We start from the raw sequence: 26239 nt of genomic DNA on the forward strand, positions 1-26239 counted from the left end.
ATGACTTCTAACCCAAGCTCTCCACTACCGAAGGTCTTTTGCCCAGAGCCAATTGCGCTAGCAGGCAGCCCCTCCCTCACCTTCCCGATCTTTCAACCCTGGCTAGCACCTTGGCCATCTATCTGCCCAGGTAGCTATGGGGAGCTTCGGCCAATCACATCCTTCTCTCGCGTCAGCAGCTCCCGTCACCTCGGAAGCAACCATAGGTTCATCGATACCTGGACACCTTCCAGTGATCCTCCTGCATGCACGCATTCTCACCGGAGCTTCTGTCCCGGTCATCAACGCCAGGACGATAACACAGCAACCAAGGAAGTAAGTACCTATACAGGTACCTTAGGTAGCCACAACATCACCAACCCGAGCCTTTGACCGTCCGCAACACGAATGATGTTGTCTGCAGAACCTATAAATCTGTACCTTGACCCAACCTGGGCCCATAAGTTCTCCAAATTACGAGACTGATTGCCGAGCCGAGATGCTTTGAGATTAATACCCTTCAAGATATGCCGTTACTACCCATACCAGCTTGACTGGGTGCGAACTACTAGCAAAACCCCCTTTCCTGCACTGTCGGGAATACATCTCCAACAACTGTTCAACATACAGTACTACTAGGTAGCCCAGTGTTCCCAGCGTCTGGCAGCCAGACCACGAGACAGGCTGGGTTTCGAGGCTTAGAACACTGGCACTGGATTGTACTCATAGTGTCCTCCCTATTGTCCCATTGCACCGGTGCAGAACCTAGCATTTCCAAGGGGAAGGAGATGGCTGTTACGGCGATGTTACTTTTCGACCAAATGCCCCGAGCGACTGAGAGCGAGAGTCGGGATCTTGCGAGACTGTAGAAGCACGCAACAAAGACCTATGGCGAGGGAGACAGAATGGATAGAAAGCCCAAGGATTTACCTTGCTAATAAAAGAATAATTGGAAGAAGACTTGATGATTTAGTTTACAGAAGCAAACGGCGATTGCAAAATTCTCTGTCTGCATCAGCATTTCTATGCTAATGATAATCCCCTGCCAATGATAATAAAAGCTAAAACAGTCTTATGGAGTTGATGCTCTCTCGATCTCTCACCTCCCTCACCATTCCCCACCACGCTCAACACGGTACCTGGACAGGTTCTCCGTCGGGGCGGAGGATCTACTTCCGCTGTTGCTCTGCATCAAAGTCAAAGATCTTCATGAACTTGGCCGAAGTGAGGATGGCCAATCGCAGAAACTCATCTCCAAGGCATCCCGTCGTAGCAGAGCCCAGCAGCTGCAGTTGGTAAAACTCGATGGTCGGGTCGAGCGTGATGGCGCCCATCGTCCAGCGGGCAATCAGCTCGGGTTCGTGGCCGTCCAGGTTTCGATACAGCTCATTGTGGTCCTTGCCGACGCGCCACATCATCGGCGTCGACATCTTGACGGGCTCTGTATCGCGTCCAATCGGCAGCTGGAACCAGTGAGCGCGGCAGTGTTTGCGGTGCCGGCCGCAGTAGGAAGGGAGGTCGAAGCCGACGTAGGTGGGCGGGTCGATGCGCGCGCGGATCTTCTCGTAAACCCAAGCTTTCTTGTCAGGGAAATATGTAGGACGGACGCTGACCCGCACGTCCTTGTTGTTCTTGCCGCAGGCGCGCATGGTGGCGACAGGGGTGGTCATGCCGAGCTCTTGAAAGAACGGAGACTCCTCGTACAGGGCGAGTACCGAGTGGCGCTTCTAAAGCCAGCCGTGGTGCTCGTGCCGAAGGATGAAGAGAGGCTCTGCACCCATGCGTTCTCTCAGAGACCAAACCTCTCCCTTCTCCTGAGGCTCCTTGAACAGTCTGAGGTAGCTTCCGATCCACATCATGTCGGCCTTGTAGCCGTGGTAGACAACTCGGCGGCGGTTATCTAATGGTTTTCTGCGAATTAGGAACGAGCGCGTGAGGGGATACATGGCGCGTGATTTCGCGCGCCTGAGCTGCCATGTGAAATCGGTTGTGGCGTCGGGGTTGGGGACGTGGGGATCTGGCACCCACACGATTCGGTTTGTGATCTCCTCGGGGAAATGAACAGTTTTCTTTTTGGAAGAAGTGCCCTCCTCGCCGGGAGACCTCTTGAGGGAAGATATGAGCTTAGGGGGTGGAGGCCGTGGACGGGGAGGAGGCGGAGGAGGAGGTGGAGGGGGCGGCGGAGGTGGTGTTGGGCCTCTGTACAGGAAGTGAAAGTCCTTGGGGAACACACGCCAGTCCCAGTCGGGTGGTGTTGGCGGCAGTATGACCTTACCCTCGTTTACGAATTCGTAGTCAGGATAATGTTCCATCTCGGTCTCGTATAGAGTGTCGTTGATGACGTTGGTGAACTTGTGGCGGTCGAGCGCAGACTGAACGTCAACCTTGTCATAGTTTTCCAGAACGTCGTCCAGTTTGACACTCGGGTCTAGGTTCTTGAAGGGAGATACCCAGTAGTTGGAGCGCTCCAGCTCTTTCCTGCGTTCGCGGGCCCTGCCCAGCTTCTTGATTTTGTTTACGATCGAGTTGAAGAACTCGACGGGATTTGTCGATGCTGTGGAAACCCCATTAGAGTCTGGCGCTGAATCTGAAGTGGAAAGACCAATTTCATAATCATCTGCGAGGGCGTCGTCTTCGATAATAGACTCGACTTCGGCTGACTGAGCAGAGGCATCGGGAGCTCTAGTTTCAGGATCTGCCGTCTGTCCAGCTTCCCCACTTCCGGTGGTAGACTGAGAAGCTTCGGCCTCGGGTGTGGGAGCAGAAGACACAGATCTGAGGTTGGATCTGGGCCTCCCACCGATTCGACGAACCGTGGAATGCGGACGTCTTGGGGTCGGGGGAACAAGGTATGGTCTCAGAGCCACATTTCTCCACAAGAGCTCCCGGATGGGGACTTCCGAGTCGTCACTATCAGTCTCAGTTGCGGTGTCTGTCTCAGTAGTCTCGGTCACCCAGCTGGAGTCATTTTCTACGACTGGCTCTGCGGGCGAACCATGATCCGGTGTGTTTGTGGGTGTGGTTCCAGGGCCAATGTGCTGGACGATCTGGCCGAGCTGGCGATGTTCCCTCTCGCGGATGCTTCTTTTGCTTGACTCGTCGCGATCACGTTCTCTCCAATGTCGAATTGTAGATGCTCCTGAGCCGGACGAATCCTCGTCTCTCGACCTATCCATGGACATGATGATCTAGTATTGATCTAGTAAAGTAGCAATCGGCTAGTGAGCGATGAACCTTGGAACAGAAATATATGCAGGAATCGGGAGTTTGCTATTCACCTTGATGCTGAAGACTTTTATCACGTCAGCTCGAGATGGATCTGCACAACACGCAAAGCTTGACCAGAGCTGGGGGCAAGACGATTCAGGATGGGATGGTCTGTATGAGTCTGCGGCAGACAAAAGAGCGCTATCCACGAACAGTGAAGTACGGGAAAGCCGGGAGATGCTGTCTCTGGTAAAAACACGACGAATTTAAGGAAATGGGGAGGAAAGCAGGGGTTATTCTGATGGGTAGATGATCGGTAAAGAGGAATGGGTGATGAAATAACTATGTCTCGATTCAAATCATGATGACAGCTTGGAGGACTGAAGGCAAAAGGATCAAGGTGGATGCGGATACTTTCCTAGCCGTTGGTGAGCGGCAGGAACAGGAAGATGAAGAGATGAACGTTTAGCTGGCGGATGTACAGTGAGATGGCCCCGCTTCTGTTCAAGGCTAAAGCCTCTGTCTCTCTCATCTAGGAAAGAGGTTTGTGAAAACTTCTGGCTGCTACGGATTCAACCCGGTGACAGCACTGTGGCTGCCTTTTCTGGACTGCTTGGGGCCGTCGAGGTCCTGTACGCACCTCGCAGGTCAGCCTGGTTGTTTGACAGTGCGAGACAGTCAGAACTGTACAGGCGTCCATCGGATCGAGCACCTTTTTGACAGGTCTTTCCAGAAGAAGAGCTCGGCTTCAGGTGTCGTTTGGAAGGCTACCAGCTAGGTACGGATTTTACAGCCCAATACCTCACCCCATCTCCCCACACTAGCCTTATTGTGCTGCCCAGGTCAAGCCTGCCAGAAGCACTTACAGCCATGCTCGCCGACAAGAATTCCTGGCATATGGAGACGCAGCCTAGAATGTCTCTTAAAGTAAGCCCAATAAGGAAGCTCTCCTCAATCAAGTATGAAGAGAGCCCCTAAGCCCCAGGTACTGTACCTAGACTCTGAGATCATCTTGGTTTATTGTGCACGTGCTGGTGTCAATCTCCAAGTGTTATAATTACCTCAAGGTGAGTACCTAATTGAATGTCATACATGCTATTGAAGTATTGCATTGTACCTTCATATATGTACATCTACCAGACAAGTCTACTATAGTATGTTATATGTACGGTAGCTGAAAAAAGAAGTTCCCTGATGGTCGAAAAACAAGCGCCGAGGTTCTGCTAGTAGACGCTATCGATAGTATTGATACATCGGACAAGAACCCCGCGACCCACAAACGTCCAAGCAAAGTGGAGTGCGGAGCCAATGCGCGTTCCAGGCCAACCATCATAGTCGCGGGAAGGGAAAAAAATTATTGTTACGTCGCGCAGAGCTTGTTCCTAGCGGCGCATCCCCTCCCCACAACTCAAACTCCTACCCCCCAAAACATGTCAATTGCTGCCTCGAGATTATGGCAGCAGACGACACACCTCAGAACGGCACTGCCAAGGCAGCTGCTGCCCCTACCGGCAACGAGCAATCCTCGTCAGGCCATCGGGGGAACCGTGGCGGCCGCGGCGGCGGCCAGAGGAATCAGCGCGGCGGCCGGGGTGGTCGCGGAGGCAGGCGCGGCGGCTGGGAAGACAACAAGGGGAAAGATGGCTGGAACCGCAAGTAAGACTACCTGTCCCCTATGCACTCTACTTGAATCCCGCGACTTATAAACCCCCGTCCCCCTTGTTGTACCTTGTGCATTTCTCACACAAGTCCATCTGACACGACAGCAACTCGTAGACGTCACCGCGACCGCGACGACCGGCCCAACTTCCCGTCGAAGCGTTCGAAAAACAATGAAGACCCCAGCAGCTTCATGAACATTCAGTTCAGCGCCGAAGAGATCGCGGCTGAGGAGCGCAAGCCAAAGAAGAAGGTCGCAGTCCTGATCGGCTACGCTGGCACCGGATACAAGGGCATGCAGATCAACCACTTTGAGAAGACCATCGAAGGAGATCTGTTCCGTGCATTCGTCGATGCCGGGGCTATCTCCAAGGCCAATGCCAGCGATCCCAAAAAGGTCAGCTTGATGAGGTGTGCCAGGACCGACAAGGGTGTGCATGCGGCCAGCAACGTAATCTCCCTAAAGCTCATTGTTCCCCTAGAGGAAAAGGAGCTTGCCGGTAATGGCAATGCTGAGAAGCCTGCTGCTACCGCTGATGGCACAACTGCTGGAGAGGTTGAGGCGGCATCCGAGGCTGCACCTGGGGCTGCACCTGAGGCTGAACCCAAGGCCGTGACTGAGGACGCTACTGAGAAGGTGGAGAGTAACGAGCCAGCGGCTGAGAAGCCATCAACCGAGTCCTTAGAGAGCAACGCGGCTACTGTTGCTGCCGAAGAGCCCTCCGTCGAGTCGAAACCCGACCAAAAGGCCTCCGAAGAACCCGCCGAAACCATGGCGGATCTTGTCGCCAGGATCAACTCCCACCTCCCGGACCAAATCCGTGTCTGGGATATCCTCCGTACCAACAACAGCTTCAGCTGCTACCAAGCCTGCGACTCGCGTTGGTATGAGTATCTCATGCCCACCCACGCACTCATCCCTCCTCATCCCGATAGCTATCTCGGGAAGAAGGTCATCTCTGCCGTGAACGAAAAGGGCGAATATGACGACTGGAAACTCAAATTCGCGGACCTGAACAACTTCTGGGAGAATGTCGAGGAGAAGGAAATCAAGCCGCTGCTGGAGAGCTTAGATCCCGAGGTGCGCAAGGAGGTCAAGTCCAGGATGCACATGGTGGAGGAGGGCGATTACAAGAAACCATCTACGCTAGGCACGGAAGAGGTTTCAAAGCCATCTGCGGAGGAGACGGAGGCAGAACCCTCCACAGAGGCAGCGTCCGAGAAGACGGAGGTGACCCCTGTACCGCCTGCAGACGACGTCGTCATGGCCGACGCAGAGGCACCAGCCCCGGCAGCAGCCGAGAGCAGCGAAAAGCCCAAGGAGGAGGAGCACGTCTACACACCGGCGGAGCTGGCGATCCGCGACATCAAGGCCACGTACGTGGCGGCCAAGCGGCGGTACCGCGTGTCCCAGGAGCGCATCGGCAAACTGCAGGCGGCGCTGGACAAGTACGTAGGCACGCACAACTTCCACAACTACACCATTCTGAAAAAGTTCACCGACTCGTCGGCCAAGCGGCACATCAAGTCGTTCAAGGTCAACCCGGAGCCGATTCAGATCGGCGAGACCGAGTGGGTGTCGCTCAAGGTGCACGGCCAGAGCTTCATGATGCACCAGATCCGCAAGATGGTCGCCATGGCCGTCCTGACGGTCCGGTGCGGCGTGCCCCTCGACCGCATCACCCAGTCCTACGAGGCCAAGCGCATCAGCATCCCCAAGGCGCCCGGTCTGGGCCTGCTGCTCGAGAGGCCCGTGTTTGAGAACTACAGCTACCGGGCCGTGCAGACGCTCGGCAAGGAGCCCTTGAACTTTGACAAGTACGAGGACGAGATTGAGGCGTTCAAGCGTGCGCACATCTACCAGCGCATGTGGGACGTCGAGGAGCAGGAGAACATGTGAGTTTGCTGATGGACATTACTGATATCGAAACATTTCTTTTTTGCTTTCCTTTACTGACGATGAATATAGCTTCCACACCTTCTTCAACCAGATCGACAACTTCCACACCGATCATTTCCTGTGGGTCACGGCACACGGCTTTGATGCTGCATATGAGCGCAAGGAGAGGGAGAGAATACAACTACCCAGGGGATTGGAGGCTGGCCTGGGTGATGACGATGACGAGAACCCCGAGGACGGCGATGGTTGATTCTGATGAGCATCTCACGAAAAGTAAACATCGGTCAGATGTGCGGTTTTATTTTTTCTGTACTGGGATAGAGATACCCTGTGCATTGGTACAGAAATGATGAGAAAATACGAGGCATTCCAAACTGGTTTTTCTTTTTCTTTTTCAAGATGGTCATGTTTGTTATGCTCGATACAATGAGTAGATACATGCTGTTCGACTGTACAATTCAGCCGCCATCCCAAACTCCAACAATGCTTTTTATGAAAAATGTTATCACCAATGACGCAGGCACTACCTGAATCCTTCAGAGGCCAAAGACTTCCCATGTTCGGAAGCCATCTGATCCCCCTTTTGATCTGGCTCAAGAGACAACATATAAAACCCAGCTGCTCTGCCGGGGCCGCCTTCATCTCCATGCTTTCATCCGTCGTTACTCAAACACAAATCTTGAATTCCCAGCTCCCCTTCCGCACGGTTTGCGAACGAAAAGCGACTTGCAAGCTCAACGCAAAAAGAATTTACTCTTCCTCAATCGTGAACAATTGAGCGCCCATGTTCTCGGCATCACGGACCGAACCAGAGGGGCAGATAGCAGGGAGGAGGTGGTCGATCAATCCGTGGTCTTGGCTCAAGAGATACTCCAGTCTCCTGGCCTCCGGATCCATGGGTGTGTCAAGCATTGGCATGTCCGAGGAACGATCGCCACCGCTCTGGTCATTCATCTCGATTGAGCCAAAGGCGCCCTGGCCGTGGTTTTCTGTGATTCCTCCAGCCTGATTGTGAAAGGCAGTAGGTTCTTGGGCAAACGCGACGTCTTGAGCAGAAACCTGGTGAATGTTTGAAGTGGCGGTGCCGGTGTTTTGAGCAGCGTCGGGGTGCAAGTTTGCCTCATGGTCCTCTCCCATAACGCTCCAGAACAGTGACTCGTTGGCAACATCCGGATTGACATCCTCCATCTGGGTGGAAGGAACCAAGTCAAAGGCATCCTCCATCATCCTAATCTCATCCATGTCGACCTCGACAGAAGTGGGGCGCTCGGGGCCAGCAGCGCCGGGACGACGAGTGAGCTCGTGGAAGAGCTGCAAGAACAGGTCGACGTCGCCGTCGCACATTCCGATGATGGTGGCGAGCGCCGCCTCGTCCACTACGCCCGGGGCGGCCGAGCTCTACTGGCCGCCGGGAGCAGCGGAGGAAGATTGTGCCGGCTGGGCCGACGACGCGTCCGCGGTGGCGCCATCGGTTGCCGGAGCAGCGGCGACGGCGCGGTCCTTGATGATGTAGGTTCCGTGCGGGCCGACCTGGCGGTTGCGGACCCGCTCGCGCAGCTGGTTCAGGATGTGCGTCATGGACTCGACCTGCTCGTCGATCTGGCCGTCGGCGGCGCGCTCGCCCTCGCCGGGCTTGAGGAGCGGGCCGACGAGCCACAGCTCGCGCACCTGGCGGGTGAGCGAGAGCAGGTGCTCGATCGATGCGATCTGGATTGCTGTTAGTCTTTTTCGCTGGAGATGAAAGCTTTAAGGAGGCTACGGATTTTCTACGAGCAGATCGAGAGGTTGCAAGAGCGAAAAAAAACGAATGAAATGAAAATGGGCGACACGGGAAGCGCTTACAAGTGCATTCGATTCCAGTTGCATGCGCATGGCCTGCTGCGAGGATGTGGCAGTGTCCGCGTCCTCGGCAGTAATAGGGCTCGAAAGACCAATGACCAACTCGCCAAAGTGCTTGGTGATGTCGGTGATGGCGGCTTGATGCCGGTCTGGTCAAGTGAGGGGAGAGTCAGCTCAGGCGACAATTGTCAATAGAAATGCGTGCATTCGCGACTATATCGTTACCGAATACTTACCCATCAGACTCGAGTTTTGTCCACGATCCATGGTAAATGAAGACATTGGATTGATGTGTTCGGTCTTGTGCAGTGTTTGGAGTTTGATGATAGGATGACTCGACTGTGATGCTTTCTTTTGTCCAAACTTCACATCCCACGTTTGGAGAGTTGAAAGTGATGGGGCCTGCACAATCCTTGTGGTAAGCGGGCGCACACGAGCTTTAATATTTCTTTTAAGGTTATCCTAATCAGTCAAGCCTGAATTAGGCGTCGACCTGTGACCGACGTCTATATGTGGCTGGAAACTGCAGATGAAGAAAAGCTTACAAAAGTTGTTGGTGGAATATCTGCAGGTGAAGATGCTAAAGCAAGCTAAAAGCCAAGCATGCAATAGCCCCCACAGTACAGTTTAGTGGGGTCGCTTACAGGCTTAGGTAATACGGCCCAGCCATCGGTCGGCAGGGAGATTGTGTGATCTGGTGGTGCCCAATTCCATTACATACCTTAACTGCGATAACCTACATACCTACCAGGTACCTACGTAGACTTGGGTCCGCTACTACTTCTTATGCAATACCATCGTTATTCACTTCCTGGTGCTACAACATGTGATTTCAATGCAACCTCAAACATGTCCCCCCTCCGAGAAATGCAATCAACTTCATCCCGCGTATAACTCAGCTCGTCCGTACGTCTCTGGCCCCACCCCCGACTTGGACGTATAATATTTGTCCTCCAGCTCTACAGTCGGTCTTGCCGTTGTCAACTCGGACAGCCTAATGTCCTCGGTTTTAGATTGGTCGAGATGGAAAGTGTCACTTCCATGACCCCTTGGCGGTGAGATCATGTACTCCCTACTCACGCCCTCGCCCCTTTGGAGCTGTGTCTTTCCTACAGTTCCACGCCGCCGGAAGCATAAGCACCAGACTGTAAGCCCGACAGAAAGGGTCAGTGCAGCAAGAGAACCGACTGCTATGCCGACGATGGACCCCATGCCAAGTTCTGCCTGGTTCTCGCTGTTGATAATAGCCGGCTGGCCATCGGTATCCTCAGGCGGTGGGGGATTCGTGGGTGTAGGCGTGAGCTGAGATGTGGTTGCGGATGATACGGCTGTCTCTGTGGCCCGCGAGTCTGTTGTCATCTCTGTGGTGCTGGCCTTGATTCCTTTCTCGGCTCCTTGCACAATAAGGAAGCCTTTGCTGCTGAGCTCTGGATCTTCCCTATTAAATTTGGGATCGCTGCCCTTTTGCTCGGGCGTGAATCGTAGGACGAACTTGGGCGTGCGGCGAAGCACATCCAGGGGAATCCCCTCGATCGTCCACAGGTGGTCAGGGCTACGCTTGCTCAGATCTATGCCTTCTGTTGTGAGGTTGAGCGAGGTTGGAATTAGCTGGGTTTGTTCGTGGATAGCGCTGAGCCTGCAAGCGTCGGCCACGGTCAGGGAAAGTCAAAGGGAGACTTGCGCTTGATGAGCAATGAAAACTCAACACCAATATCCGGATCGAATGGGGTCAGCCACAGATCAACCATGGTGCCATTATATGGATTCCAAGAGATGGGAATGGTCTGCCCTGTTGTGAATGTCTGAGAGAATCTTGGGGCTCTTCCGTTGGGCATATTCCACATGACATCCTGGATTGTGGCCTGGGCAGCAACTCGGGCGTGTTGGAGAGTAAATAGGTAGTAGGCCAGTATTATTGATGACAGCCACCCCTTGAAATTGTGCAGTTTGACTGTTCCCATTCTCACGATGATTGCCTGGGTTATGCAGTAACTGATAGAGTTGCTGACCCTATAACCTTTCTCTCTTCAGTTTTTTGTCAAAAGGTTGCAAAAGCCCACAAGGAATGTAGAGAGAGAAACATATTGGTTGGCTTTGAGGGGTTAAGTACGAATACCGAACCAACTTTATCTGCTTTGAGTCGGCATGAATTATCTGGTTACCCGGATAACAAAAAAGAGAGACATGGTGCAATATCATTGGTCGTGGCGACCTCTGCAGCTATTCAGAAATGGTCAACAGGCCTGATAAAGTGCAAGGAGTCGATGTGTTGTTGGTGTTGCTACTTTTGGCGCTGTTAACGTTGTTGATTAATGCCAGATATAGCAGGCGGCTGTTGCATGCAGACAAGCGCCGCGGAGCAAACATTCCGTTTGGGTCGTGCAATATGATTTGGCCATTTTCGGGCGCGTAATTACTAAAGAAGCGAGGGAAACCAACCTGATGCATTAACGGCCGCAACAGGCCAGGTCGAATGCAGGAGCTAATTGGGGCCATGGCCCCCTCAAGCTTGGCTAGGGCATTCGACCAATCGTGTGACACGGCATCGGCACTCATTGGTTGTGATGTGATATTGGAGGCGCGTACAGTACCAACAGCTTGGCTCACTGCGACACGACGGCCGGAAAACCGGTCTGCTTTTCTTGTCCTGCCAGGGGACCTGTCAATGAAGTAATTTACCACGTAAGGCGTGGTTGAGTTTTATCTAGGAATCGGCGTCGATCAAACCATTCTCGACCACGTTTTTCTTTCTTAATTATTTTCAACTCTCCTGTCTCAAAGCCCGCCCTCCACTACGCCCTCACTGTCACAATCATCACCTTCGTTTTAATCCATGTCATTTTTCGGTGCAGTCAGGCACCCTTCTAAATCGCAACATCAATCAGATAGGCTGGTCAATTGATTGGTTTGCGGCGGCGTTCAAAAATGGCCTACCACACCTGTAGCATATTCAAGAGGCGGCCGGCTGTCTTCTTTCTGCTAATCGGCATCTTCTTCTTGATTTCCATCCATCGCAAACAATCATCATTTGTCACCGAGACATATTGGCAGTTTCAGGCCCAGCCCGACTTCAACGATGGCAACTTTCACTGGGCTAACGTCCCTCTGAACCACCCCATTTCCCCTCAGTTCATGACCAAGATCCCATCCACAAGAGCCAAGGCGATCCCAAAGATCCAGCACGCCTTTAAGAAGGAAACCCCTGAGCAAAGGAAGGTTCGCCTCGCCCGCTTAGAGCAGGTCCGCAGTAACTTCACCCACGCCTGGTCCGGCTACAAGAAGTTCGCCTGGCTCCACGATGAGGTGCTGCCTGTTACAGGTGGCGAACGCGATGTTTTTGGCGGATGGGCTGCTACTCTGGTCGATTCGCTTGATTCTCTCTACATCATGGGCCTCACTGATGATTTCGACGAGGCCGTTCAAGCAGTCATCAAGATCGACTTTACCAAGACAAGCTTGGACGAGATAAATGTCTTTGAGACTACGATCCGCTACCTTGGTGGCTTGTTGGCCGCCTACGACATCAGCGGAGGGCGACGAGGAAATCATGCAACCGTTCTTCTTCACAAGGCAATCGAGCTGGGTGACATGCTCTACGTAGCTTTTGACACCCCTAATCACATGCCTATACTCCGTTGGAAGCTCAAGGCGCTCATGGATGCTGTCAAAGCTCCATATGGGGGTTTAAATGGCCAAACTCAAGGTGTGGCGGCGGATGGACAGAAGCGGCTCATGTCACCCCCAAACCAAGCAGCCCCCGATGGCGGCCTGGTTGCCGAGATTGGCTCACTCACCCTCGAGTTCACTCGTCTCAGCCAGATCACCGGAAATCCCAAATACTTCGACGCCGTACAGCGCATCATGGACCTTCTAGCAAAGCAGCAAGACGACACAAGACTACCCGGAATGTGGCCGGTCGTCATCGGGCCCAACCGAGCAAACTTTAGAGAGCACACGGGCTTCTCCATCGGAGGAATGGCCGACAGCGTCTACGAGTACCTTCCCAAGGAATACATTCTTCTCTCCGGCAAGCTCCCCCAGTATCAAGAAATGTATACCAAGGCCCTCGGTGCCATGAAGCGAAACATCTTTTACCGACCGCGAATCACGAGCCCCTACGGCAAGGAGGCTCCCAGAATTTTGCTCCCCGGCGACATCCAAGTCGAGCCTAACGAGCCTCTTCTCGGACAGGAGCCGGAGCCCAGGGTCCAGCACCTCGGCTGCTTCGCGGGAGGCATGGTGGCGCTCGCCGCGCGCGCCTTCTCCACGCCTCAGGAGATGGACACGGCACGCCAGCTCGTCGAGGGCTGCATGTGGGCATACGAACACTCCCCGGGCGGTATTATGCCCGAAGTGATGCACACGACGCGCTGCCCGCGCCGCGCCGGCAAGCCCTCCCCCGCCACCGCCGCCGACGACGACCTAGACCACATCCCGCCCTGCGCCTGGGACGAGGACGCCTGGCACGCCGACGTGGCCGCGCACGCCGAGCTCCCCGCCGACGACGTGCACAGGATCGGCGGGCAGATCGCGGAGCAGCACCTGGTGCCGGGCGTCGTGCGCTACGACGACAGGCGCTACATACTGCGGCCCGAGGCCATCGAGAGCGTGTTTGTGCTGTACCGCACGACGGGCGACCGCGCGCTGCTGGACCGGGCCTGGGCCATGTTCGAGACCATTGTGCGGCTGACCAAGACGGACATTGCGCACGCCGCGCTGGCCGACTGCACCGTCAAAGACCCCAAGAAGAGCAACTCGATGGAGAGCTTCTGGCTCGCCGAGACGCTGAAGTACTTCTTTCTGCTGTATTCGGAGCCGGACGTCGTCAGTCTTGACGAGTATGTCCTCAACACCGAAGCGCACCCCTTGAGGATCGCCAAGTGAGGAGGTACGTGTGGGAATACCGATGGTTGTGCTTCGTCTTTTTTATACCGGCTTAGGGATTGCTCTTGGGCGCAAGGAGTAACAGGGGAGGTAATGAGGCGTTTTTTTTTTTTTGGCCGTCTTTGCAAGACCAGCCCATGTAATGGTTTGTTTTAAGATCTGTATTTGTCTCAAGGGCAAGAAAATGACAACGATGTTTGGCAACCTACTTATCAGACCCAGTATTTCCTTCCATTGGCAGTCATGTCCGGTATACATTCCAGTGATTTCTTTGCGACTGTGTCGTGAGCCGTAGGTCAGCCCGGCGTCAAGGTGCATATCAGGTAGCTATTCCTAGATCAGTGAATCAGCACAGCAGTAATGATAATTCGACTTTAAGGGCTGTAGTCATCAGATCTTACCAGTCTGGTTCACAACACAGCAGATGCGAAAGGGTCTAAAGGGATGCTCCCATCAAGAGTTGCTAAAATCAAAAACTCCTAGCCCTCTCCAGTCCTGGCGCCCAAGCTAAACGACTAATAATAACCAAAAAAGACAAAATCGAACAAAAACTATGCGTACAATACAGATTATGTGCGTCCCCGAGGTTCTTCAAAGTGAGACCCTCGCACTCAACGTCCATGTACCCTCTCCCTCGCCGCCTCGACGGTACCCTTTTTTAGACGCACGGATGATCCTTCAATCTCTCCGCTACCACCTTCACCCTCATCAACCGCCACAACCTTCCACTTGCGCACCGGATCGTCCATCCCCACCCACAGGTCACCGGGTATGTAATCACCGACGTCCTTCCTCATCGAGTCGCGCGCCGCAGCGTCCTGCTCCTCGAGCTTCTCGACAGCGGCGGCCGCCTTGCGCCAAAGGGCCCTGATCTTATCCTCTACGTTCCTCCGACGCTCGTACTCCAGCACGAGACCATCGTAGGCACCAGCGTAGCCCTCGTAGAATACAACCAGATCCTCGGCCTGGGCGAGCCGCTCATGGATGGCGTCCTTCTCCACCTCGCAGCGATCTACGTATTCACGCTCGGCAGCAACGTAGCTCCCGAGTCGGGCTTCGACCTCTTCGAGGCGGCGGAAGGCATCCAGGGTGCACTCGTGGGCTGTGCGAACGTGCGCCGCCTGCTGCTCCACCAGTGCCCCGAGCGCCTGCATTTCCTCAAGGCCGGAATTGATGTCGCGCACGACCTCGCCCACTTCGGTGGCATCCTGCATCACTACCCGGAGCATCTCATCGCGCTCACGTGCCGACATGGTTTTGATGTCCTGGTCGTCAGCGTCGGTGCCGTCGCCACGGATCACGCCCGAGATGGAAATGGTCGACGGTCCGTCCTCGGCTGCCTTGCGAAGGGCCAGCGCGGCGCCACCCTCAGATGCGCGCACAGCCGTGACGCATAGGTCAAAGTGTCGGGTTAAAGAGCTGAGGTTCTCGGCCATGGCGTGGGAGTGGTTCGTTAGGGTACGGACGAGGTCAGCCATCGGACGGGAAAACACCGAATTTGATGGAGACGGTAGTCCGGGCGCTGCGAGCAAATGCTTCTTGACGGAGCGGATGTCGTTGTCAAAACGCAGAAGATCACCGTCATATGATGTTTCGGCAGCCTAATCGAACAATTAATGACTACTACACGCATAGGTATCCAGGTAAAATATGAAGCAAGACAAACCTTGAGCTCGGCAATGCTCTCCTTCAGTGACTTGGTCAAGCGGTCTACGTTGCCCTCGTCGACAAAGAACATCAAACTTCTCGGCTCCTCTCCCGCGGGGCGAAAGACAGGATCAACTATTGTGTTGTGCAGCACATTCATCGTACGTGTGAGTCGCTCGCCAGCATCGTCGAGGACCTTGATTAATTGTTCGAAGTCCCTGCGACCAACATCGTAAGTCCTCGCCAGCCCGCGGCGAATGCGCTCCAGTGTGTGGATCTGCTGGGCGATGCCGGCGCGAAGGAATGCGGTGCGGGCCGCGAGCACAACGCTGTCTTCGTGCACCGAGCGGGCTTGTGTAGTCAAGTCATTGGCTTCTAGAACTAGAGTCATGGACGAGAGGGAGCGCTTCGCTGCAAGGAGGTGCTCGACGAGGATCTCGATAGGTACGGACGGTTGGTCGGCGGCGCCAGATGAGGTCGAGACTGCAGCGGCAGCGGAGCTGCGCAAAGATTGAGACGATCTGGCGGAACTTGAAGACGGCATCTTGTCTCTGTTGCTGTCGATTTTGATTGACGATGCTTGCTTTCTTGGGGATGACTCAAAGCTTGGATGCGTAGCTAGCTGCGGCTGGATCAAGGAGAAGAGCGAGTCGTATTATGATTCATCGCCATCCATCCCGGTAGATGACGATGGCCTTGTGTGAGAGAAAAAACGATGCTTTTGATGGAGGCAGCCAAGATGCTCCTCTGGGTCGGTTACAGAAGACACAGGAAAGCTTATGTTGAATAGCTTCAGTTGGTGTTGGGTGAAGGTTGGAAGGACCTGTCAGACAGACTGGTCTGCATAATGCACGGTGCAGTGCAGCGGCCTGAGGTGTGCCATAGCACGTGCGGATGCTGCCAACTGATCTGAAGCTGTGACACTAGACTGACAAGGAGCGAACTTATCTCAACTTGCCTGTCCTGGCTGTCAATTCAATCGCTGTTGCAGCATGCGGAGCTTCCGATTTGCGACAGTGGAGGTCCGTGCAGTCCCTGATAATGCAAGATGGGGAAGTGATCCACTATGTGGATCTGCGATTACTGCATACAAAGAGGCGGCGCGGTACGGTGGGATCGGTACCTGTCCGTTGGAAAATCCTTGTGCTTTTTTGCAGAAACCAGTTCGCTCCGGCTAGGAATCCTTTGTTGATGCAATGACAACGGGAAAAAAAAGCCACCCACGTCGCTCTTTTTCAAAAATGACAGCAGACCCCGCATCTACAGACAGCAGCAAGACGACATTCCCCTGTTTACTTGCTGATACTTCTTCCCTACCGGTACGAGTTCCGACTTTTCAAACGCGTTCGACGTCATGAGGCAGAATCGCGCACCTTTGCGGACAGACTTCCTAGCTTGGGTGGCACTAAAATTTCCGATAAGATAAGAATGCGATGGCAAAAAGACGTCAGGGTCCCCACGGCCGCAGCATGCATGGCGGGGTGCTAACGCACGCAGTGCGGGCATAGAATTAATTTTCTGCTGGGAAGTTTCTGCCCGTCGATTATCCATGCTGCCACCCACGCTCCTTTGGTCTCAGCACTCTCCTATTACTATACCGGCAAATTTCACGCTGGCATAGGTTATTGGCGAAAATGTCATCTACAACGACAAATTCCGCTGCGATGGCAGACCCTCATCAGCCGCCATACTCCACCACGGAGGGCAGCAGTTTCACCAACAGAGAGTCTACCCCGCGCACACTGACCAGCAATGTCAACCGGGATAATGGCCAGCTGCCGGTCGGTGTTGAAGAGGATGAGGACGACTATCTCGACGATATCTTTGAAGACGATGACGATGCGGCCGAGTACGATCCCACAACCGGCGACCTAACCAAAACCTACAACCGGCAGCGCCAACTGAACGATGGGCAGTCTTCAGGTGCGCCCCGGTCCAACGCGCAGAAACCCTCTGCCAACACATTCGCAAGTGTCGATGATCAAATATCGGCCCTCTCTCGCCATGCCGCGAAGTTGCGACTCGACGATGTCAAGCAAACCCAAACCCGCGAGAAAGACAAGTCAGACCGTGCCACCAGCGAGTTGGTGCTTGACCAACGGACCCGAATGATTCTTTTACAACTCATCAACCAGGGCTTTGTCGCTGAGGTGCACGGTGCTATCAGCACAGGCAAAGAAGCAAACGTTTATGGCGCCGTCTCGTACCCTGATGGCGGTGACGGTGCCGCGGTACAGAAGGCAATCAAGATCTACAAGACCGCCATCTTGGTTTTCAAGGACCGTGAGCGGTACATTGCAGGCGAGCATCGTTTCAAGTCTGGAGCTGAGAAGGGAAACAACCGCAAGATGGTCAAGTTGTGGGCCGAGAAGGAGTTCCGCAACTTGAGGCGCATATACACTGCTGGAATTCCCTGTCCCGAGCCGATAAAGCTGAAGCTTCATGTCCTCGTTATGAGCTTCCTTGGCGATCGCAAAGGCTGGGCATACCCCCGTCTCCGTGATGCCAACATCCAAGGCGAAGATTCAGACAAGCAGTGGCGTGATCTCTACGCACAACTTCTTGGGCTCATGCGCCGGATGTACCAGGTCTGCAGACTGGTTCATGCCGATTTGAGCGAGTACAACATTTTGTACAACGATGGAAAGCTGTATATCATTGATGTGTCTCAAAGTGTTGAGCATGATCATCCACGCTCTCTCGAGTTCTTGAGGATGGATATCAAGAATATGGGAGATTTCTTCCGTCGCAAGGGTGTCGACACGCTCTCTGACAGGACAATTTTCAACTTCATCACAGCGACTGAGGGACCGGTCGAGGAGCCTGCAATGTCGGAAGCTGTAGATCATCTCTACGAAGTTCGGCCAACACTTGGAGACTCGGACCAGGCGATTGCCGAGCTTGAGGTCGACAACGAGGTCTTCCGAAACCAGTATATCCCTCAAACACTAGAGCAGGTTTATGATATCGAGAAGGATGCTCAGAAGCTTGGTCAAGGCCAAGGTGATGACCTTGTCTACCGCAATCTTCTTGCTGACACTGTCGTCAACAAGAAGGACGACGGTGCCGAGGAAGACGAGAGTGCCTCAGGGTCCGATGGAGGCGCGTCGGTCGATAGCGAAGACGACAGTGAAGAGGATGAGAGTCGGTTTGAGAAGGGCAAACCCCGTGGAAAGAGGTTTGAGGATAAGGACGAGAAAAAGGTAAGAGATCTTGAAGCTTTCCGTGTTTTGGTATGGACGCTAACTGGATTTTTACAGGAGCACAAACAAGCTGTCAAGGAGGCGAAGAGGGAGAAACGTAAGGACAAGATGCCCAAACACCTCAAGAAAAAGCTTGTCAACAGCTCCACCCGGAAGAAGAAATGATCTTGATGATAAAAGAAAAATAAAAGAGGTCATCAGTTTCGCAATTTTGTTCTCCAAAGTGCAATCCAGTAGCCGTCATCTGTTACTAAGAACACTGTTGCATCCATTGTTTAAGCTTATATATACTCAGATGTCGGATGATGAAGCTTTAAAGAACAACACGGCAACTCGGCTGAACTTGTTGCGTTGAGGGGGTCAAATCCCATAACCACAAGCCAAGCCCCGTGATTTGTTCCTGATCATTGCACCAAATATGTGCAGATGATGATCAAAGAGAGCCCTGACGACGAAAGAAATGTCTATCGCACAGTGAAAACTACCCAACAAAGCACCACAATGCCTTCTGTCGTGCCATCCTATCCCTCTTAAACCAAAGGATGTCTCCTTACCTTGCCGTCCGCTGAGCTCTTGCCCCACCGAATGCCAGGAACCTCTTTACGTAGACACAGGCTCCCAATGCTCCATGAACGTCTCGACAATGACGCCATGGTCCTCATGCTGCTTCAACCCACTGACGACGACGACGGCAACGACGCCCTCGACGCCCTTGACCCTGACGGGGAACCCACCGCCGTGTATGGCGTATCCCGAAGCCTCGTCGGGGGACATGCCAAACTTTGCGCGGAACTTGTCCTCGTCGCCGGCGTACTTGCAGTGCATGAGCCAGGTGCTGCAGCCCCAGCGCAAGACGGTGCTGCGCTTGCGCGCCACCCAGCGCTCGTTGTCGGGCGACGTGCCCGACCCCACGGCGCACTGGAACAGCACCTGGCCGTTGGCGAGCGAGATGGACACGAGCGTCGGCCTGCCCTGCCACCGCGCGATCGGGTGCAGGCGCGCGTGCAGCAGGTGGCCCAGCTCGTAGGCGTCCTGCGAGGTGAAGGACTCGAGCGTGATGGTGTCGCTTGTGGACTTGACTTGTTCGGGCTGGCGGGGGTGGGAGTTTGTGTTAGTGTGTTTTATTTGGTTACATCCGTTGGGGATGTTCCATTTTCGCTATCGTTTTCTTTCCGACTGTTCTGGATCGTATGCATGACCACTTACATCTTCAGATGGTGTAGGGATGGGCTTCGGGTCCAGGCATTCGCTAATGGCCTTGATGTCCTCCTGCAACCCGAAACCGGGAGCCTGGTTGCGACGCCTGAAAACTTGGGCTTGCATTTTTGCTGCTGGATGATTATATTGTCTTCCTATTCGTAGAGCAAGAGCTGAAAGCAATCTGAGATGTTGGTTTAGGAGTGAGCGTATATAAAGTGAGGGGTCAGAAATTGGTGGTGGAGGCCAAGCTGGTTCATCACCATGTCATGGGTCAAAGGCCAAGGTGAGCTGAAGATTTGTTACGGTGGAGAAGGTCTTCATCTTCTCTTGAATGGGAGTCGCCGGATGATGCAAGAGCGTCTCCACTAGGCCCTGCAGTCGGCCCGAACAATTGGAGACGGGTGAAAACGTGGTTCATCTTGGCTGCATAGCCTGAAGAGGAACGCGGACCAAATTCACAAGGCTCGGTGGTCTACAGGCCATTGCGTCGTGGTTACAAGCGACCAAGTCACCAGATATGTTTGGCCCGATTCACATGGATGATGTCTGGAAGACATCGGTATGGGCTGTGAGAACAGAGGACAACGGATGTGTTGTTTGTGACTGGCATGCGGTAGTGACAAGATGGGAGACGAGTTGCATTTACTCTGTTTGGTAAATAAATATCAACTTCGATCTTTGGCCCAAACGCGCGCAGGCAAATCAAGAAAGGGACTGTGATAGGCCTATGGCTGAGCCTTTGGTCGCAAGCTTTTCTTTTTGTCTATTGTCTTATAGCTAGAGGTTCCTCTACAACAAAAATGGCGCCCGGCCCTTTAGATAAAATGTCGACCAAATCCCTTCCAGCGCCCCCTTACCCGCACAGTCAGGGGCCAGCCCACGAGGACGACCCTGGCATCGGTCCAAGCAGACAATCCCCCTCGCCTGACCCAGAGACACACTCAAACTGCACATACTGCGCCCAAACTACAACTCCTGCACATGTACATCATGAGCCAGTGCAGACTATAGACTGGGCGCTGGAGCCCTCCATCCCCATGACAAATATCGGTGGCAACGACAAGGCTGCTCCGGAAAATAGAGAGCGTCCTTATCCCGTGCTGACAGCCTGGGGCTTCGAGATGCTTGTGATGGTCATGGCTATCGTCTCGCTGGCAGGCCTCTTCATCATCCTCAACGCCGTCAACGGCAAGATGATAGCAGCATGGCCGTGGGAGGGTCTACGATTAGAGACGGTGATATCGTTCATGGTCACAGTGACGGTTGCCTCCGTGGCCTACGTTATCATTCAGATGCTTGGCCAGGCAGGATGGTCATGGTTTGGTCACACACTACACAGGCGGCCGCTGTATGATCTTGACGTCTTCAACCGCGGTGGCGATGGCATTCTTGCGTCTTTGCAGCTGCTATTGTCCGTTCTCAGGAGCGGGCTTGCCGGTATCCGCACGGCAGCTGGCGTCATGGCAGTCTGCGCCGCGCTAATAACCATCTCTTCCTTCGCAGCGGGGCCCTTTGCGCAGCAGGCCCTGCGGACAGTCCAGTGCTCCTGGCAGAGCGGTCCAGGCCTCGGCTCCATTCCCGTGTCCAGCTTTGTGCCGGCCAACGACGACTACTTTGTCAAGTATGCCAACGACTACCTCGTGTTCGACCTGGACCCGGAGATGAAGGGGGTCATGCTCAACGCGCTCGCGAACCCAAACGCCGGCACCGAGTCCGCCGTCCGGGCAGACTGCCCCTCGGGCAACTGCAAGTTCCGAGACTACGGGACGGGGATCACGCACTCGACCATCGGCATGTGCAGCACCTGCATCGACCTCGGGGCCCACGTCACGGACACCGAGGTCGCGGGCCCGAAGCTGGGCTTGTATCTCCGCAACTACTCGCTGCCGTGGGACGGCAGCGTAGACGCGTTCGAAATCGACCGCATGGAGAACTGGGGCAGCTACATCGTGCCCCAGAGCACCGAGAAGAACCCTTGGATGTCGCTGACCATGCGCGGGTCCTTTGACTACGCCAGGCGCGGCTGGACGCCCGAGTTTTGGGACTCGGCGTCGGACGCGCTCTTCAACGTCACCATCATGGCCGCGTCGGATGCGCCGTGCACCGTGGTCAACGAGAATGGGGTCAAATTCTGTCCGTGGCAGATCAGGAACGACATGGCACCGGAGAATAATTTTACGAGCCTCGTGGCCGTGGGTTGCAGACTCTACCCTTGTCTAAAGAACTATCGCGCCCAAGTGAAGTCGGGCGTGCTCACAGAGGAGCTGGTCTCTACCGTGCCGGCCCGCACAAACAGTTTAGAAAAAGTCAACGAAAAGGGCCTCCAAGTAAACATCACAGCCCTGCAGGACCCCTGCTTCCTCGCAGATCAAGGCAACGAGGGTAAAAAAGTGTTTACATCTGAAGAATTCGGCCAGGTCCCCCCGGCGCAGCACAGAACATTCTCCCGCATCACGACGGCCCAGTCCACCGTCGTCCAAGCCCCGTCAGACTGCCTCTACCACGCATCCGGCATCTACCTCCAAGCGATGAAGAGCCACCTGATGGAGCTCTTGGCCGGTCGGTGCCGCTACACAAACTCGGGGGTGTTCCAAAGGCCCCCCTCGGTGACGTGCGGCGAAAAGTGGTGGCTGGATCCGCTGTACGCGTCGCGCAACGCCTCGGTGGATAGCATTTCCGCCGCGATGCAAGGCCTCGCCGTCGCCGTGACGAACCAGTTCCGGCGGACGGGCAGTGGACCACACAGACCGCGCGCCGAGGGTGATGAGACGGGGTTGACTGTGCGCGGTGACGTGTGGGACGACACCATGTGTTTTTCACTGCGGTGGGAGTGGCTGCTCCTTCCCGCGGGGTTGGTTGTGTTTACGCTGGTGCTGCTTTTTGCTGCAGTCTTGAGATCGTACATGGAGCCCGAGCAGCCGGTATGGAAGGCCAGCGTGCTTCCCATGGTTTTATATGGGTTGGCGGGTAGGGGTGATAGCAGCAGTAATGAGGGCTATGCCCGACGAGACTTGATGGAACTGAAAAAGGTGGAGCAGGTTAGCAAGAAGTTGAAAGTCAGGTTTGACAAGCTGGGAGGGAGTGGGTTTGCCGCCTAGGGAGTATGGAGTAGGGAGTAGTAGTGCTTGCCTTTGTTGCTTCTTTTAACAGATTGAAATACTTGGTATGGTGACATCATTTGCTGTCCTGGAAGTGCTTCTGCTTCCTTCTTCACTATAAACGAGTGTATATGTTAGAAAGAACTTGAACAGAAAGGCGGATGAGTGGGCGTTATGGACAAATGAAAGTCCTGAAGTGGAAGGTGGTGAAGTAGAGGTTTTCAGGGACACGAAACTTACATTCATTCTCGCTTGATACAATCAACGAACTTCCATGTTTCAGATATTCAGACACAATTGCGAGTATCCGGCATTTGCGGTGCTCGCCTGCTGAGCTTGTCAGCGTTGCGAGGGGCCTTTGGTGGCTTCCTCATGTTCTAGGGCTGATTGATGGCGCCCTTATTTTTTCGTGGTCTTCTTGTCAGTACTTTTGCGGCCAGAAGGCTTCTGGGCAGGCTGTGGATCAAGAGAACCTGCTCTCTCGGGAGAAAGGCCGAGGATGCGAGCCGCGAGGGAGATGCCAGCGGTCGTTGTAGGCGTAGCGTTGCCGCTGTCCTCTACTTGTTCGCCTTGAGCAGGTCTGGATACGACGATCTGAGGAAGAACCGGGTCGACAGGCAGGTTGGCACGTGGGCTGGGGATAGGCATGTTGTGATGACCGATGCCGTTGGCCGCGTCCACAGGCTCTGGCTTGGGCACATTCGCATCCGCGCCGGGGACCTGGGCGTTGTTGCCGAACTGGAAGTCTTGGTCGGGGTAGAAGCCAAAGTCGATATCGCCGGGCATGTTCTGCCACTCGCGAGCGGCCACGGCAGGGTCAAAGTGAGGCTCCTCAGCGGCGCCCAAGACGGCATCGTCAGCGGGCAGGATGGGCTCGAGCATCTGCTCGCGGGCACCGGGCTGCTGGAGGGCGTTTGCGAGGAGCACGAGGATCGTGCCCTTGCGGGCGACGAACTCGAGCTCCTCGGGGGTTCTGACGGCACAGTCGTTGCAGCAGATTCCGGCAGATGGCTTGCAGAAACAAAACTGGCAGAAGCCGTTGTTGACGAGGGCATTTGCGGCCGCAGCGTCGGGGCAGAGGAAGATGATGTTTGCCATCGTGTCGCGGCACGGCTGGCACAAAAACGTGGCCTCGCCGTTGGCCTTGACGACTCGGCAGCCTCCGCAGCCAGCACACTCAAAGCATGCCTCGCAGCCAGGCATGTAGTTCGGGAAAAAATAGAAGGGGGCCATCCTGATCTGGTTCGAGGGGAAGGGTAGTTTTGATGACGGGGGCAGCGGCTTTTTGTGGGAGATTGGGATGGATTGGGAGCGGATTAATGAGGTTGGTGGGGGGAAAGAGGTTTGCTGGCTGAGAAGTTGGCGAAAGACGTTTAAATATTGCACCCGTTTTTGAAAAAAAAGGAAATTAAAAAATAAAATTGTGTACGTACTCAAATAAGTGCTTGCCATAAACAATTCTTGCGGATGAAATCGATTGGCCAATAAGATTGCAGACTGGCAAGACTGGCAGCCCTCAATGCCAACCTCTGGCAAAACAATAGCCTCTTTTTCATCCCGAAGCAATCGTTTACTCTATCCTGTCTTTCTTTGGCTATATACGTAATGCTCGGCAACCGAACGCTCACTGATCCAAACCAGTCAAGCTTTTTCATCCCTCAAAACTCCCCGTCTCCAGAAAGCACCTCTCTGTCCCTTGGGTTACGAACATATCTCAGGCAAGTTTTCTGGGAAGAAACGCATGTCACAACGCTTCAAAGTTGCAGACAGTGCCTAAGAGAGCTTTGCACGGACAGGTAACAGGCAAAACTCTCATTAGCTTCACATTGGTGACAAACGGCATCACTTGACATTTCACAAGTAAAGGCCATCCAGGCCGATGACCACACAGAAATCAACATCAAATAACTCATAGACGTAAGCCTACGGCGTGCTTCAAAGGTAATGCCTACTTTCTATTAGGAAGACTGATTCTTTACCAATGCCTGATGATAGTGATCATATCTGTAGCCTGTAGGTGAAAGCCGCGACCTAAATCAAGATTCAAAACAACAGAACTCATCATAACAGTAGACTAGGTCAAACAAGAAGAAAAAAGAAAAAGGAACCCGCAAATGCCAACATGTATTCTATGCTGTCTCCTGGACCCTGGTCCAAATATCCATGATACGCACATTCGTGTCAAAGACCGAAGTCCTGTATTCGATCCTCTCCCCGCAACAAAGACGTCAAGCGCAATTTCAAAAAAGAAACAAAGCCATCCCAAGAATGCTCAATAAAAAGATCTTCAAAGGAAGAAATAACATATATCATCAATTGGGACAGCTTCATAAGCTCATAGCTCGCACGTTGAGACATGTGCCCAACATTTGGGGCAAGAAATTCATATAACATCGTATCAATCATCAAGTCATAACAATTTCCATAATCCTCCCATCAAGTAATCTCCAGATTCCACAAGCCCGTATTGTACCTTTCTTGTGGACAGCCAGACGATGGTCCACAGCTGCTCGATAAACCTCGAATTGTTTTTGGCGGCCTTTTTCTCCAAAGAATACCCACCCTCAGCCTTGGCCAGCGCCAGAGTGAGCATAGGCTATGTACGCCTCGCGGGCCTCGTCCATCTCGGCAGATGTGCCAGCGCAGGCCTGGCCAGTCCGACCGTGGCACCAGCGCTCTGTGAGCGCGGCAGGCCGGCGCGGTTTGCAGATGGCTGCTTGGCCCGGGGACCGGCGTCACTCTTGCATCGCCACATCGTCGCCTGAGGCTCGCGTTTTAGGCTGATCATGGCCTGGTTCTGAGTCCCCAAAGTCGTTAGCAAGTCGCGGTGGATATTGATTGGTTTCTCAGACATTCAGCTCTCACCTCGACGTCGTAGCTGCGATGGCTGTTCTTGAGAGCAGTCGCTCGCTTCTGGTGCCTTCGGGACTGGTAGTAGTAAATGGCAACGCCAGACGCAAATATGGTTACGCCCAGGACGATGACGATGGCGAGTGCATCTTTTGCGACGGCCATCTTGCTCCGAGGCTGGAAGGGTTTGACGCGTTGGTGTGAGTGGCGGTCAAGATGAGTGATGATGAAGATGAGTGTCGACGCTGAGATGTTGGGTTGTGTTGATCTGAATTCAAAGTTTTCAGAGTGACTGAGATGGAAAGATTTGTTGTTGCAGGTGATTTTTGACGGAAGATCTGAAAAGAAGATGAGATTTTGATATCGGTTGCTGGGAAGTTGGCAAACCCGGTGGGGCAAGTCTGCTGCTGGGTTGAAATGGCGGGGAGAATCAAGCGTTTGCTACGGAACTTACCAAGACATGATTGGAGGGCACTGTCTTCAAGGTGAAAGCAATTTGCGGCCCAGGGCCGGCAGCAGGGCGTGGCCGATCTACGGCGTGCTCAATTTTATACGTTGCTCCTGATAGGGTGATGGAACCATGCCTTATCTCAAGTACAACTTCACAGATTTTGCTTTTGTCACAAGGCTGCAATGCGGGATGGCAACAGCAATGGGATTTGCAACATACGTGATATCAGAAACGCCTGCTACCGAACGAAAGACCGCAGATTATGCTATAAGAGTGAGATCATACAATGCGGCCAAAACCCAAAGCTGCTCTGCTGCAGTGT

At 53.9% G+C, this 26239-nt stretch overlaps 11 protein-coding genes across 11 annotated transcripts; 4 read left to right on the forward strand and 7 right to left on the reverse strand.

The window, feature by feature from the left end:
• Positions 1–1148: 1148 nt before the first annotated feature.
• On the reverse strand, positions 1149–3161 carry MGG_07662 (uncharacterized protein; the record flags this gene model as incomplete). Its single annotated transcript, XM_003711550.1, has 2 exons — positions 1149–1706; positions 1782–3161. The coding sequence occupies 2 exons, from the start codon at positions 3159–3161 to the stop codon at positions 1149–1151; spliced, it is 1938 nt and encodes a 645-aa protein (XP_003711598.1).
• Positions 3162–4532: 1371 nt separating this feature from the next.
• MGG_07663 (tRNA pseudouridine synthase 1) lies at positions 4533–7262 on the forward strand. Its single transcript, XM_003711551.1, has 3 exons — positions 4533–4842; positions 4963–6741; positions 6815–7262. Exons 1-3 carry the CDS (start codon positions 4640–4642, stop codon positions 6993–6995), a joined length of 2163 nt encoding a protein of 720 aa, XP_003711599.1. The 5' UTR covers positions 4533–4639; the 3' UTR covers positions 6996–7262.
• A 233-nt stretch (positions 7263–7495) lies between these two features.
• On the reverse strand, positions 7496–9176 carry MGG_16681 (uncharacterized protein; the record flags this gene model as incomplete). Its single annotated transcript, XM_003711552.1, has 4 exons — positions 8821–9176; positions 8588–8733; positions 8148–8452; positions 7496–7973 (listed from the first exon to the last, which is right to left on the reverse strand). The coding sequence occupies exons 1-4, from the start codon at positions 8864–8866 to the stop codon at positions 7496–7498; spliced, it is 975 nt and encodes a 324-aa protein (XP_003711600.1). The 5' UTR covers positions 8867–9176.
• A 55-nt stretch (positions 9177–9231) lies between these two features.
• On the reverse strand, positions 9232–10987 carry MGG_07665 (uncharacterized protein). The gene is made up of 2 exons (XM_003711553.1): positions 10266–10987; positions 9232–10161 (listed from the first exon to the last, which is right to left on the reverse strand). The coding sequence occupies exons 1-2, from the start codon at positions 10543–10545 to the stop codon at positions 9464–9466; spliced, it is 978 nt and encodes a 325-aa protein (XP_003711601.1). The 5' UTR covers positions 10546–10987; the 3' UTR covers positions 9232–9463.
• Positions 10988–11244: 257 nt separating this feature from the next.
• Positions 11245–13865, forward strand: MGG_07666 (endoplasmic reticulum mannosyl-oligosaccharide 1,2-alpha-mannosidase). Its single transcript, XM_003711554.1, has one exon. It carries the CDS (start codon positions 11510–11512, stop codon positions 13466–13468), a length of 1959 nt encoding a protein of 652 aa, XP_003711602.1. The 5' UTR covers positions 11245–11509; the 3' UTR covers positions 13469–13865.
• Positions 13866–13900: 35 nt separating this feature from the next.
• MGG_07667 (autophagy-like protein 17) lies at positions 13901–16083 on the reverse strand. The gene is made up of 2 exons (XM_003711555.1): positions 15135–16083; positions 13901–15069 (listed from the first exon to the last, which is right to left on the reverse strand). The coding sequence occupies exons 1-2, from the start codon at positions 15657–15659 to the stop codon at positions 14080–14082; spliced, it is 1515 nt and encodes a 504-aa protein (XP_003711603.1). The 5' UTR covers positions 15660–16083; the 3' UTR covers positions 13901–14079.
• Positions 16084–16275: 192 nt separating this feature from the next.
• MGG_13447 (atypical/RIO/RIO1 protein kinase) lies at positions 16276–19205 on the forward strand. The gene is made up of 2 exons (XM_003711556.1): positions 16276–18318; positions 18376–19205. Exons 1-2 carry the CDS (start codon positions 16750–16752, stop codon positions 18481–18483), a joined length of 1677 nt encoding a protein of 558 aa, XP_003711604.1. The 5' UTR covers positions 16276–16749; the 3' UTR covers positions 18484–19205.
• On the reverse strand, positions 18330–19806 carry MGG_13448 (uncharacterized protein). Its single transcript, XM_003711557.1, has 2 exons — positions 19525–19806; positions 18330–19407 (listed from the first exon to the last, which is right to left on the reverse strand). The coding sequence occupies exons 1-2, from the start codon at positions 19639–19641 to the stop codon at positions 18919–18921; spliced, it is 606 nt and encodes a 201-aa protein (XP_003711605.1). The 5' UTR covers positions 19642–19806; the 3' UTR covers positions 18330–18918.
• A 749-nt stretch (positions 19807–20555) lies between these two features.
• On the forward strand, positions 20556–22690 carry MGG_13449 (uncharacterized protein; the record flags this gene model as incomplete). Its single annotated transcript, XM_003711558.1, has 2 exons — positions 20556–20836; positions 20858–22690. 2 exons carry the CDS (start codon positions 20556–20558, stop codon positions 22614–22616), a joined length of 2040 nt encoding a protein of 679 aa, XP_003711606.1. The 3' UTR covers positions 22617–22690.
• Positions 22691–23015: 325 nt separating this feature from the next.
• MGG_07668 (uncharacterized protein) lies at positions 23016–23849 on the reverse strand (the record flags this gene model as incomplete). The annotated part of the gene is made up of 1 exon (XM_003711559.1): positions 23016–23849. The coding sequence occupies one exon, from the start codon at positions 23847–23849 to the stop codon at positions 23016–23018; it is 834 nt and encodes a 277-aa protein (XP_003711607.1).
• A 1363-nt stretch (positions 23850–25212) lies between these two features.
• MGG_07669 (uncharacterized protein) lies at positions 25213–25631 on the reverse strand (the record flags this gene model as incomplete). Its single annotated transcript, XM_003711560.1, has 2 exons — positions 25213–25413; positions 25482–25631. The coding sequence occupies 2 exons, from the start codon at positions 25629–25631 to the stop codon at positions 25213–25215; spliced, it is 351 nt and encodes a 116-aa protein (XP_003711608.1).
• Between the last annotated feature and the right edge of the window lie 608 nt (positions 25632–26239).

This window comes from Pyricularia oryzae, chromosome 3, assembly GCF_000002495.2.
Source record: "Pyricularia oryzae 70-15 chromosome 3, whole genome shotgun sequence".
In the NCBI taxonomy this organism is placed as follows: Eukaryota; Fungi; Ascomycota; class Sordariomycetes; order Magnaporthales; family Pyriculariaceae; genus Pyricularia; species Pyricularia oryzae.

What these genes read in the sequence shown, in the direction of transcription:
- MGG_07663 (XM_003711551.1), top strand. Translation starts at nt 4,640, where the DNA reads ATGGCAGCAGACGACACACCTCAGAACGGCACTGCCAAGGCAGCTGCT. An exon ending in AAAGATGGCTGGAACCGCAA is followed by an intron (nt 4,843 to 4,962) that starts GTAAGACTACCT and finishes AGCAACTCGTAG; the next exon opens with ACGTCACCGCGACCGCGACG. An exon ending in GTCGAGGAGCAGGAGAACAT is followed by an intron (nt 6,742 to 6,814) that starts GTGAGTTTGCTG and finishes CGATGAATATAG; the next exon opens with CTTCCACACCTTCTTCAACC.
- MGG_07665 (XM_003711553.1), bottom strand. Translation starts at nt 10,545, where the DNA reads ATGGGAACAGTCAAACTGCACAATTTCAAGGGGTGGCTGTCATCAATA. An exon ending in GTTTTCATTGCTCATCAAGC is followed by an intron (nt 10,162 to 10,265) that starts GCAAGTCTCCCT and finishes ACCTCACAACAG; the next exon opens with AAGGCATAGATCTGAGCAAG.
- MGG_07666 (XM_003711554.1), top strand. Translation starts at nt 11,510, where the DNA reads ATGGCCTACCACACCTGTAGCATATTCAAGAGGCGGCCGGCTGTCTTC.
- MGG_07667 (XM_003711555.1), bottom strand. Translation starts at nt 15,659, where the DNA reads ATGCCGTCTTCAAGTTCCGCCAGATCGTCTCAATCTTTGCGCAGCTCC. An exon ending in AGAGCATTGCCGAGCTCAAG is followed by an intron (nt 15,070 to 15,134) that starts GTTTGTCTTGCT and finishes TTGTTCGATTAG; the next exon opens with GCTGCCGAAACATCATATGA.
- MGG_13447 (XM_003711556.1), top strand. Translation starts at nt 16,750, where the DNA reads ATGTCATCTACAACGACAAATTCCGCTGCGATGGCAGACCCTCATCAG. An exon ending in AGGATAAGGACGAGAAAAAG is followed by an intron (nt 18,319 to 18,375) that starts GTAAGAGATCTT and finishes GGATTTTTACAG; the next exon opens with GAGCACAAACAAGCTGTCAA.
- MGG_13448 (XM_003711557.1), bottom strand. Translation starts at nt 19,641, where the DNA reads ATGCAAGCCCAAGTTTTCAGGCGTCGCAACCAGGCTCCCGGTTTCGGG. An exon ending in TCCCTACACCATCTGAAGAT is followed by an intron (nt 19,408 to 19,524) that starts GTAAGTGGTCAT and finishes CACCCCCGCCAG; the next exon opens with CCCGAACAAGTCAAGTCCAC.